Source organism: Mobula hypostoma, chromosome 11 (genome assembly GCF_963921235.1).
Source record: "Mobula hypostoma chromosome 11, sMobHyp1.1, whole genome shotgun sequence".
Lineage (NCBI taxonomy): Eukaryota > Metazoa > Chordata > Chondrichthyes > Myliobatiformes > Myliobatidae > Mobula > Mobula hypostoma.
The window spans coordinates 56,040,191-56,053,413 of NC_086107.1; the positions used below are offsets into that span (position 1 = coordinate 56,040,191).

At 38.4% G+C, this 13,223-nt stretch overlaps 1 protein-coding gene across 2 annotated transcripts in view; it reads right to left on the bottom strand.

The window, feature by feature from the left end:
* Nucleotides 1–13,223, bottom strand: part of LOC134353766 (anoctamin-9-like) — a 171,446-nt gene that overhangs the window by 108,688 nt on the left and 49,535 nt on the right. For both annotated transcript variants that reach the window (XM_063062116.1, XM_063062115.1), the window contains 3 exons: nt 9,165–9,301; nt 7,565–7,626; nt 6,097–6,161 (listed from right to left, as the gene is read on the bottom strand). In XM_063062116.1, coding sequence (XP_062918186.1) covers nt 6,097–6,161; nt 7,565–7,626; nt 9,165–9,301 — 264 coding nt within the window. The remainder of the gene's footprint in view (nt 1–6,096; nt 6,162–7,564; nt 7,627–9,164; nt 9,302–13,223) is intronic.

The following is a 13,223-nucleotide window of genomic DNA, read 5'->3' on the forward strand; positions in this document are numbered from 1 at the left end:
ACAACGTTCTTCTCCTGCTGAAGTGTCTGAATCCAACTGGAAAATTTTAATGGGCATATTGGAAGGGGAACTTCAGCTACAACCTGCCACATAGTGTTCACGTCCTAAAAGGACAAAAATGCCCAGGTCTTGTAAAGCTACATTTAAATCTTTTGGTTTCCAGTTATTGAACAATTTGTATGTTGCTCAGAGATCAATCCAGTTGTTCAAGACGTTTGATTTTCTGAGTTGTTTCCTGTTACGTTGATAGTGCAAGCACACTTCCAGATCCCAATCTGACCAAGTTACAAAAGTGCAGTGTTTTGTGTAAGGAGCACACTGCTGAGATCCATCCCACAAGAATAAGGAATCCTCCACAGCGATTAAATGGGACAAGTCAAAATTTACTCTGCGGTAGATGTCTGTATATGGTAGTTGTACTATATAGGATACTGTGTATATAGTTGAGATGCATTCTCTAATGAGTTGATGTTTATAGCTAATGTTACGTACCCCGTAACTGGGTTGCCAAACCAGCAGAAATGGACCACTTAGTTGGAGTCTGGATTACTGGAACTAAGGAAGTTTTATTAAAGAAATAAGCAACACAGTACTCTAATAGTAAGGATAGAAATGCAACAGGTTAGCAATGAATAAACACACATGTACACAGAACTAGGATAATAGGGTCAATCAAGCTCTCTCGCAGTCTAGGGGTAAAATGATCAATCACAAGTGACAGAGTTCAGTTTAATTCAGTTCACAGTAGTCGCCGTCGTGTCATTGGGGAGAGAGAGAGAGAGAGCGAATGCTGATATTCAAATCGGATTCAACAGACCTTTGATATTCCTCGCAGTTAGCTTTCGGGTGAGCCCTTTGTAATGTCTTCTGAGGTCACCGACTGTGACCCCTCCGTTTCAGATACGATCGTTCTTCTGCGGTGAACCCAGCACCCAGGCAAGGGCGGACACACACACCAGGTTTCCGCCGATCTGTACCTTTCCACCCTGTGCGTCTATGGCTGGTCCTGCGACCAGACCTCCCAAATACTCCCACCAACTAGTTGGGGGGGGGCACACCGCTTTCAGGGTCTCGTTACCTCGTGGAGTAGTGTGTGTTGTCTTAGCGAACCTGCCCCTTTTTATCCCCCTGCTGGGGTATCGCCTGTCCATCACACTTCAAACAGTTCAGGGTTCAAAAGGAGCCGGTCTTGACAATACTCAGACCGGTGTCTCCTTCCGTTAAACTCTCTCGTCTCTTCATTAACATTTCCAAATGCTGCTCCATTGTCTTACTTATCTCTCTCTCCTGAAGACAGGTGGCAGATCAACTGTTGATCCCAGGGTTCAAAAGGAGCCGGTCTTGACAATATTCAGACTAATTAGAAAGGAGTGTTGTGTATTTAATATTTAATAATACTTGAGTAATCTTGTATATATAAATCGGTTGATTAAGCAGTCTTGTTTGTTTAAATAATTCATTAGAAGTTATAAATACGTGAATTGTATACATCACACTTCTACATGATAAGTGTGTGCCTTGCTTAAAGTAAGCACAAAGTTAGACCTGCATTCTCGGACTCCTATGTCTTGCTTTGAATTAGTTTAATGCTTTGAAATTACAAATCATAACAGTATGTACTGCACTTTTTGTATTCTGATGCAGAGGGAATGAATGCTTAAGGTTATAGATAGGGTACCATTCAAGTGGATAGCTTGTTATGGATTTTGTCAAGTGATGTTGGAGCTGTACTCATCTAGTGCAATGGAAAAGTATTTCATTCCACTGCTGACTTGTGGAAAAGCTCAGGGTGTGAGGAATTTAGTCAGTCACAATAATCTCTGACACTCCCTTGTAGCCATGATTTTTTTATCTGTCAGATCTAGTTGTAGTTTTGGTCAAAGGTGAACCCCTCCACTCAAAATATTGATCAGTAGAGACTCAATGATTACAGAGCCATTGGATGTCAAGGGCAGGTGATTAGACTCTCTCATGTTATAGATCACAATTGCCTCTTGTTATTGTGGTGCAAATGTTTGTTGCTACCTATCAACCCTTGCCTGAATGTTGACTTGGACCTGCTGTTCGTACACATAACTTGTTGATGAGTTACATGGCAATTGAACATTGTACAATCATCAGTGTACATACGGGAACATAATTATCTTGTCAGTCCTGAATAACATATAAATTAGTGAAAACTTTCAGGTAATAGATTAATTATCTGACTATAATTCCTAGTATATATTTTATCACAGAGCTTTTATCTGGGCTCAATTTGTATATACATCTGTTCATTTTGAATGGTTCCTTCCACCAGGTTTGAGTTTGGACCCTGCAATATGATTTGATTGTTCTATCCCATATATTTACTTACTTACTGCCCATTATGCTGCTGGCATTTAGGGCAGCAATGAAGGTCCGCGATCTTTGTCTGTCCTTGCCCATCTTCTCTATTGTGCTCTAGGTGTGGTTCAGGGTCCTCATTTCCATCTCTACAGCATGGTGCTAAGTTGTACTTGCTCCCCCGCATTTTCCCCGCCCTTCAGGAGTCCAGTGAAGTGCTGTCTCGGTGATGGAGTTGGCCTCTCTTCTCATCACGTACCACATCCATCTCCAACATTTCCTCATGATGATTGTGGCCATGTCCTCTTTGTGACACTGACGGCTGTAGATGTTTCTTGGACAGAAAATGCAAAGGATCTTCCGGAGGCTCATGGTGTCGAATGGTGATAGCTCGGCAAGGTCATTCTCTGTCATGTGCCAGCATTCTGACCCATACAAGAGCGTGGGCAGAACACAACTCTGGTACAGCTTCACCTATACACTATGCTTGTCATTGATCTGAAGATGCTTCTAGCTTTGCTAAGTCTGCATTGGATGTCATCCTTGGCCCCACCATCCTGCCAAAATGATGCTACCCAGGTAAGTGAACCTGCCATATGGCTTGATGGGAGGAGTAGAGTCTCCATTGAGGTAATAGATTAATTATCTTACTATAATTCTTGATATATATTTTGTCACAGAGCATTTACCTGTGCCTTGACGGAACGAGCAGGCTCTACATTGAGGATCATAGTCTATATCTTGCTCTTGCTGACTCTGAGTCCAGCTTGTCCACCAAAGGTACATAGGCATTGAGTTTTCTCTTGCATGTGCTAGAGCGTATGTGATAGTAACGCGAGGTCCCACATAGCAGTCTATAAAAGTAGACTTATCATCTTTACAGTATGGGGCTTTATCATGGAAGAAATCTTGCTGATAAAACAAATGAAGATAATTGGCCTAAGAACACTGATCTTAAGAACTCCTGCTGTGATCATTGGCCTTCAACACTGAGATTCATCCTGCTTCATGAAAGGTACTGTTGAATGTTAATCCTTAGATGCCCATTAACATAGATTTTACTTGAACATAAGAACATAAGAAATAGGAGCAGGAGTAGGCCATCCGGCCCATCGAGCCTGCCCCGCCATTCAATAAGATCATGGTTGATCTGTCCGTAAATTCAGCTCCATCTACCTGCCTTTTCCCCATACCCCTTAATTCCCCTACTATGTAAAAATCTATCTAACTGTATCGTAAATACAGTTGGCAGGAGGAGAAGATGGCGGCGTGACGCAGTTCACAGTGGCCACTCCGGTGGCGATTTCTGTTATCTGTCAAGTAGGGTGCCGTGCACTATCCTGATTTGATGGAGACAGACGTGAGAGCATGGAGGAACATCTGGAGAAACTTCTGCAATGCCTTCTTCGCTGCCGCTGCTACTGTGTGATCCAGAATCTCCGGAGGAGAAGGCCCTGAGTCCTCGGCTTTGCTTGTTGCTCAGCGGCCGAGGCGGGGTCAAAGCGCTCGGCAGAGGATGGTGCTCGGGGGGCTGTATCGGAGGGGCTGGTCAGAGGCTCGAAGTTTTCAGACGGACTCAGAGTCAGCTGTGGTCGGGTGCTTCCAAAGCATCGGCAGTTGTCGGCGCCTGGAAGTCTATGGCAGGGAGAGTTTCTCCCTTCTACCGTCTGCATGAGATGATGGGGCTATCGGGACTTGAGACTTTTTTTCACCGTGCCCATGGTCTGCTCTTTATCAAATTACGTTATTGCTTTGCACTGTTGTAACTATATGTTATAATTATGTGGTTTTGTCAGTTTTAGTCTTGGTTTGTCTTGTGTTTCTGTGATATCTTTCTGGAGGAACATTGTATCATTTTTAATGCATTCATTTCTAAATGACAATAAATGAGGACTGAGTGTCCTCATAATCTAATCTAAATATATTTAGTGAAGAAGCGTCAACTGCTTCCCTGGGCAGAGAATTCCACAGATTCACCACTCTCTGGGAAAAACTGTTTCTCCTCATCTCCGTCCTAAGTCTTCTCCCCTGAATCTTGAGGCAATGTCCCCTTGTTCTAGTCTCACCTACCAATGGAACCAACTTTCCTACTTCTATCTTATCTATCCCTTTCAAAATTTTGTATGTTTCTCTAAGATCTCTTCTCATTCTTCTGAATTCCAGAGAGTATAGTCCCTTGGCTCCTTGATGCCACATCTAATCAAGTTTAGCATTGATATTAACACTGCATCTCTGGAATTCAATTCTTTGTTTCACAATTGAACAAAGGCCAAAGTGGGCCTGGCAAAATTCTGACTAATGGCAAGCATGTTATTGATGAATAAATGCCACTTAAAAGCACTTGGCAACACTTCAATAATTTTGCTGATGACTGAAAGCGTACTGTTTAAGTAGTACTTAGTTGCTGTGTAGAAATACTAGGATAGTTAAAGGTTCATGGAATACATGTAAAAAGTTATTATTTTGTATTTGTATAATTTTTTGCACAACTTGTTTTATAAATGAGCAGCATGGTGGTGTAGTAGTTAGCACAACGCTTTACAGTACAGTCAACCTAAGTTCAATTCCCATTGCAGCCTGTAAGGAGTTTGTACGTTCTCCCCGTGATTATGTGGGTTTCTTCCAGGTGCTCCGGTTTCCTCCCACAGTTCAAACACACCCGGTTGTTAGGTTCATTGGTCAGTATAAAATTTTCCAGTGATCAGGTTCAGATTAAATCAGGGTATTGCTGGGCTATGTGGCTTGAAGGGCTGGAAAGGCCTATTCCATGCTGTATCTCAATAATAAATAAATAAAGTTAGCTTTATTTTCAGAATATTTGACCTTCGGTTGCTGTTGTTTTCCCACCGTTGCCAGTTGATCACTTTGATGGTCAGCAACACAGATAAACATCGGGGTGTTGAAGAATGGGGATTTGTGACTGTCTTCATTGATATCTTAACATGATTAGTTGGCCGTGGTCAGTGCAAACTAGAAAGAACTCAAGCTAAAAGTTGATAAGCAGTCTTTACCTTGTCAGCCACAGCAGTGCAGTCCATGAACAGCAATACCTCAGAGAGAATTGCTTGATGAGGTTGACATTACTCTAAAAATTTTTTCTTTAGTTCTTTCCTTAAAATTGCAGCTTTTCTTCAAAAATGAAATTATTATGAATTTTATTTGTTGCCTTTATTCAGAGTTTCACTGGTAACTCTAACAAGGCTACCCATCTTTCATTAATAATGGCACAAACTTGATTGGAGAAGTTTTTCCATTTCCTATGCCTCTGCTCTCACCTTCTCTCCTTCAGGAAAGAACAAGGATAGGGTTCCCCTAGTCATTACCTTCTACTCCACGAACCTCCACATTCAACAGAACATTCCCTGCAACTTCTGTGATGATGACATTATAGCACAGTTACACTTAGATCTTTTTTTAAAATGCAGTAAAATGATTTAAAAATATCATTTTCTGTTTTAAGTTAAAGGTAGAGCTCTTTAAATATTACACAATCCATCTACAAAACAGATTCAGTCTAATTTAAGAACATTTCAATGCAGTCATTTCATGAAATGTTAAATTAAAATCATAGCTCCTAGCTCAAATGATTGTAAAAAAAAAGATTTATGCGACTGTTGGACCAAAACCAGATTAATCGTTTCATTTACTGGTTATTGGCCTTCACTATAGAATTGACTGGTAAATTTGCCTACATGCAAAAAATATTTCATTGTATGTGTTACTACACATGAAAAGGCACCAAATAAATGCAGAATAAAGAATATTATTTACCTCATGAAGTGGGAAGACTGCCTGAAATGCACCATCTTGCATTAACTTCTTCAGAGAAATGTTGTCTAAAATGAAATTAAAACATGAAATAGGATATAGCTCTATTTCTACCAATAGCAATGCAGTCATAAATCATCACTTTCTAGATAATTGCTGACAATTGCAAAGCACATTTACACAAGTTTGCAGATGGGGAATCAATTCTTCCAAAATTGGACATGAATGGGGTTGAAAAGGTTAAAAAGAGATACGAAGTCAGAAAAACTGTGAAACCACACATGGGTTTTAGGTTTTAGCACAAATGAAGTAAATGTGATGCAAGACAAAAGCCAAAAATAAATATGACTGCGAAAAGCAAAATGAATCTGGATTATTACAAAGTAAGTATGGATTAGGCAAAAAGGCAGCTGGTAAAAGAAACAATGGCATTTGGCAGTAAAAATAAACAGTTATAAGAAAAAGGAGAGAGAAATTCAAGTTAGTGGCAATAAAATTGTTAACTATTACATTCATATCTTTTGTGTAGCTAAGAAGGAAGTACATGATTGGCCTTAGTTTATAAAATTAAGAAATTCCCAAATACTTTAGCAATTACCTTCTGTACCTATCTTACACTGTTACCCCACAACACCTCATCCTTCTACCACATCTCATTCTTTCATCCAAAATTATCACTTCATATCTCCATTCCATCCCATGTTTGCCCATTTCACTTCATCTGTGTCCTCCTAAAATTAGTCAATCTGCTACCTTTCTGATTTGTGTTCTATGAATTTTGAAGTTATGACCCATATATTTCAGTCCAAAAAATAATGTTTATAAACTTTTTCTAAAGCATTTAAGGAAACAAAAATCTTATTTAATCCAGATAAACAGACTGTCAAGATCAGCATTAATATTAAGGTGAATATTAAGTGATCTGGGGCACACATGAGTGGACGTATGGTTAGGAATCTCAAAACAGCAATTTTCTATGAGTGATGTGGTTTCTTTACCTTTGTACCTACTGTATGTAAAAATTACTGTGTAGCTTTGGTGAAGGTGGGAACGTGTAGAAAACACCGCAGCTACTGCTGGCCAAAAAAACAATGGCACCAATTATCCAGCCCTTGTCAACTCCACTTACCTCTCAAGTTTGCCTGAGACTGGTAAAATCTAGCTTACAGAGATGACAAGTAGAGGACATATTACAATAGAAGCACATTTTTATAAGAACAATAAAATTTACCTGAAACAAAATAACAGAAATCTGCCAAGATCACCAATGAAATTGGTATTATGAAAATTATAGTTATTATTACAAATATTATTTAAAATAGAATCTTCAATGATTAATTTTAAAATTAAGAGCAGTCTTCATAACTTAAGAGAAAGCAAATGTACATACATAATTGCACACCTGCAATTATGTGGCATTAGTTAGTTTGTCATACAGGCTTCTGTTTATTAGTAAAAATATGTTGTTTACCATTTATGTCACCATTCGTTGGCCACTTTATTTTCCACAGAATAAAATTTATAATTCGTATTCTGCAATGAACAAAAAAAAACACATTAGCTGAAGGTAATATGCAAGAATTTTCCAAAAATGACAAATGCTATATCTATAGAAGAATAAATGAACCCACTCAGTCTTCTCAGAACACTTGCATTCTGTGCATTATTCATTTTTTATTCTGTAATTTTATGGATCATTTCTTGATAATTCTGGATTATTTGCTCTTATGAACCCCATTAGTTTTATCTATTTATAATTCTGCAAAAAAAAACCATTGTGGTGCATGAGATTCCATATGGCTTAATTAAGGTTCATATTAATATTCACATTTGTGTGTGTGTGTGTGTGTGTGTGTGTGTGTGTGTGTGTGCGCGAGAGAGAGATTGAGAGAGAGAGAGAGAGAGAGAGAGAGAGAGAGAGAGAGAGAGAGAGAGAATAAGAGAGAGAGAGAGAATAAGAGAGAGAGAGAAAGTAGCGTCATTCATTCCATTTTAAAAAGGATTAAACAGGAATGTGTTAGTCAGCAACAAGTGATGTGTGGGGTTGTAAATGCACATATGGAATGGAAATGGTCATCAAGGATTATGTAATTTTGACAGCTTTTGGAGGGCAGGTTAGAGAGATACATTTTAAACACACACACACACACACACACACACACACACACACACACACTTAAACTGCTAAATGATAAGGTAGAGCTAATTTCCCAGATGGCTCCCAACTTGCATTTAATTCTGCATTAACTGCCTTTAATAAAAGATCTGTTGCCCCTGCATGTTTTGTTATTTGCTTTGCTTCTGTTATTTGTTTTATTAAGCAGCACCCTCTAAATACTGCAGTGGTGAAGAAGAATTTTGAGGAACAGAATGGGAGTGAGTGTGATAGAGATAAAGAATAGGATTCCTTACATACAGCAGCGATGATGGCAGGCAAGGCATATGACATGTATAATGGTGTGTTTGAAAAAAAATACAATCAGACTCAACCATTTGCCCTATATATGGCACAAATGGATATATTCCTCTGGCTGAACAGAATCATTAGGATCCCAGGAGAGGACAGAGAAAAGAAACCCAGCAGTAAATGAACAGTGGAAGGCAATGTTGCATGGTAGAGTTGAAGTCATCCAAGACATATAACTCATTTACCAAGGATGAAGTCTCTTACAAGTATAATGTAAAGAAGGGACATTTAAACAGGAACTTCAGAGACTTTGAAGAGTTACAAGTTTGACACATGCAACCAGGCACTGAAAAAAAATGATTTGTAAATATGGTCAGGACTTTGGAAAAGTGGCATAGGGTAGATGGTGGGGACACGAAACAGCTGTGAAATTGATAAGTGTCACATCTGTCTACAATATTACATAACCATTTGGAGATGATTAGTATTCTTAACTGCCCTCTTCAATGATCAAATACAATATTATTATCACTTGTAGTCTAATTGCACATTATGGTTCCAAAGTGATCTGTCTAACTCCTTTACTGAACCTCATACAATGACACGAATCAGACATACTTGACAAATTGTTGAGTACATATAAATAATTAGATAATGTCAATACCTGGTTGATTTTGTGACACTATGCAATTTACAGTCAGCATATCTTCCCTGAGAAATGTTTGTGTGATGAATGTACTCCTCAAAGATCTTTTCATGAGCTTGAATTCCAAAATACTGATTTTGGGAATCTTCTTTTTCCTGAGATAGAAGGAAACTGTTATGCTTCCTTAAATTAGTTTGCATGTTTTACACTCTAAGTATCACTTTTGTTAAAGTAAACAATAAAAATTGTTTGAGGATTTAGGAAAACTGGATCCCACTTTTGTATTGCATGCCAAAAGCTATGGATGTTGCAAATCTGAAATAGAAACAGAAAAGTTCTAGAGATGGTCAGCATGACAGGTAGCATTTTTTCATGGTACATACTTACAACACCTGTCCAACTACCTCATCCCTTCCCACCATCCAGGGATCCAAGCAGTCTCTCCAGGTGAAGCAACTATTCACTTGTACTTCTTTCAATTTAGAGTATTAAATTCATTACACCCTGTAGATTGGACAAACCAAAAACAGACTGAATAATTACCTTGCAGAACCTCTTTGTTCAGTGTGAAGGTAAAATGCTAAGATTTCAGTTAACTGTTGTTTTAGTTCCCATAGGCATTCCCACAGTCTTTGATCTATCTGTCTTTGGCTTTCTGTACAGTTCAAATAAACCCCAATGTAAGCTCAAAGAATGACAATTCACTTTCAACTTGGGTCTTTACACTACTTGGAACTCAGTTTTGGTTAACCAGAACATAAGCATGAGGAGATTGTCATCTTTGTTTCTGAAAAGAGATAAACATTTACTGCGGTCAGCAAATACACTGGTAGAAAATAGAGTGGATAAAAAGCGGAGCTCTGCCAGTTTCATTCTCTAAATCAGTCAATTTATCCACAGAAATCGTCTAACAAACTTTGGGGGTTGACGTTGAGAAGGATATTATGAATGTATAGATCAAACAGACAGAGCAAGTGGAGGAAATAGTGAAAAATAGCAAACAGCTGCCTGGTTTACCTGTTTCAGCATTCCACAACTGCTTATGAAAGAGATTTGTCACATTTCCCCATGACATAGAAGGAAGCCAATTGACCCATTGAGTCTATACTAGCTCTTAGGGAAACCCCATTATTCTAATTTCCTCACATCTTCCTGTGACCAATTTGTCATATCACCATCAACTCTGCACCAACCAAAAGAGAGGCAATACATAGTAGTCAGTTCGCCTAAAATGAGCATAGGGAGAGACAAAAAAACAGGGCAAATTCCGATCAATTACAGAGATAATGTGCAAACTCCACACAGGCAGCATTGGAGGTCAGGATGGAGAAGTGATTTAGCTGTGTTATCTACAGCTCCTTTGTGATTTTATTTTACTTTATCGACGTACAGTGTAGAATAGGCCCTTCCGGCCCTGCGAGCCACGCTGCCCAGCAATCCACCAATTTAATCCTAGCCTAATCAAAGGACAATTTATAGTACCCAATTAACTAACCAGCTGGTATGTCTTTGGACTGTGGGAGGAAACCCAGAGGGGCATGGGGAGAATGTACAAACTCCTTACAGGCAGTGGTGGGAATTGAACCTAGTGCACCTGTCCTGTAAAGCCTTGTGCTAACTAAGCTACCCTACCACCACATTCAGAAGCTATTGCCACCTTCAGAGTATGCTAATAAACAAACAAAATGTTGGTATAGGAGTGCAAAATGCTGCAAGGGTTATCATAGAAAGTACTGCATGAGCATTTCAGATTTATTGTGTATGGGATTGCTAAAATATTAACAGAGTTCAGAAGGACAAAGAGAGCAAATTAACATTAAGTTCACTTTATGTTATCCCTTTACAGAACTCTGCAGCTGCCTGGTTTTCTATGATTTGTTACTTCAAAACATTAAAAAGACACAGGAGTCTGGGAATGAGGGTCTATCTAATTTCATGTTTACTTTAAGCGAGGCACGCACATACCACGTGGTAGTGTGATGACATATGTGATTAACATTTTTACATAGAACGCATAATAAATTATTTAAACAAACAGGAATGCTTTATCAAACGATATATTTGCCTGTCACCAGAATAGGTCTACAGTGGAGGCAACCTCATTGGCTCTTCACATGGCCTTAAATCACCTGGACAATACAAGTACCTATGTCAGGATGCTGTTATAGACTACAGCTCGGCATTTAACACAATTATTTCTACAGTTCTGATCGTAAATCTCCAGAACATGGGCCTTTGTACCTCCCTCTGCAACTGGATCCTTAAATTCTGAACCGGTAGACCACAATCTATGCGGATCAGAAGCAACATCTCCACCTCACAAACAATCAGCACTGTCGCACCTCAGGGCTGTGCGCTCAGCCACTGCTCTAATCTCTCTAGTACCTATGACCAGCGCAAATGCTATCTATAAATTTGCTGACAATACAACTATTGTTGGCAGAACTTCAGATAGTGACAAGAACGTGTACCAGAGTGAGATATGTCAGCTAGTTGAGTGGTATCGTAGCAACAACCTTGCACTCAACATCAGTAAGACCAAAGAACTGTGGACTTCAGAAAGGATAAGCACACAAGCGAATATACACCAGTCCTCATAGAGGGATCAGAAGTGGAAGGAGTGAGCAATTTCTTTTTTTTTTATTTTATTTTTATTTGGATAAGGAATTTACAAGTATCATGTACTTTTTTCACATGTATAACCTTTTCCATTTTTTTATATGTATAAAACTATAATTATTTATACATTCTTAAGTACACATTGAGATGATATAAAAAGAAATTAGACACAAATAGATAATTATGTACAGTGGAAATTCTAATCTATTAGGCTAAGTAATGGTAATAATTGTTAAGAAAAATAGTAATAATAGTGGATTAGTTATAGTTTCCATATATCCCTTCTGGATCATTTCTTCTGGTCCAAAATGTTGTATGTAAGCCTATGTAACAACCATTGTAGGTTTTTATGTCCTAACTTGTTCATGCTTGCTCCTGCCCCCAAACATAATTATCCAATCCCTATGTACTTATTTACTTAATTTTATCATTTTTTATCCCTTACCCAAATCTTTTCCTTTACTTGTATTAATTCTCTATTTTCCAAAAAAAAACAAAAACAGTAAACATTTAGACTAGGGGTGCTTACGTTAGCAATATTACTGTGTTGATGAGAAGAGCAGTATAAATCATTAGGAGTGTCATCTAAAGTCTGCTCGCATTGGGGTTATATATTCAATCCATTTATCCCAGATTTGATAAAATTTTTCTTTTTGAATTCTCAGGGAGTAAGTCAACTTTTCCATTTTAAATATTTCCAAGATAATTTCGTGCCAATCTTCTAATGTAGGTGGTATTGGATTTAGCCACTTTCTAGTGATTGATTTCTTACTTGCTGCTGAAAGGGCCTGCAGCAACTTTATATCTTCCTTCTTTTCAAGAAACAATACATGCCCCAAATAGAGCGTCTCAAAGTTCAGAGGTATCTGGGTCCTAAGTACCTTAACTAATGTTCTATGAATACCTTCCCAATATAGACTTAATTTAGGACAATCCCAGAAAATATGGAAATGATTTGCCTCCTTGGAGCCGCACCTTCTCCAACACGTCACGTTTGTATCTTTATATTTTTCCTGATATGGGGTCTTGAAGTATCTTATAATATTTTTCCAACAATGTTCTCTCCAAGTCAAAGAATTAGTCGAAGACCACTGAAAGCTGCATATTTTCCCCCAAGCCTCCTCTGAAAGTACCAACCCCACTTCTTTCTCCCACTTCTCTTTAATATACAATGTGTTTACATTTTTAGCATGGGAGAGTACATTATATAGTAGAGAAACTGATTTACTAGGTATTGAACCGCAAGCCGAATTAAGAATCTTGAAAAATTCTAATTCTACTGTTGATAGGTCTGTATTTCTACAACTCTGGTTAACATAATTTCGTACTTGAAGGTACCTAAAAAAGTCATTGTGTTCTAGGCCATGTTTGTCCTGCAGGATTTGGAAACTTTGTAATACTCTTTTATGTATAAATGAGCGGTAGGTTGTAAGACCTTTCTTTATCCATAGTTCAAAT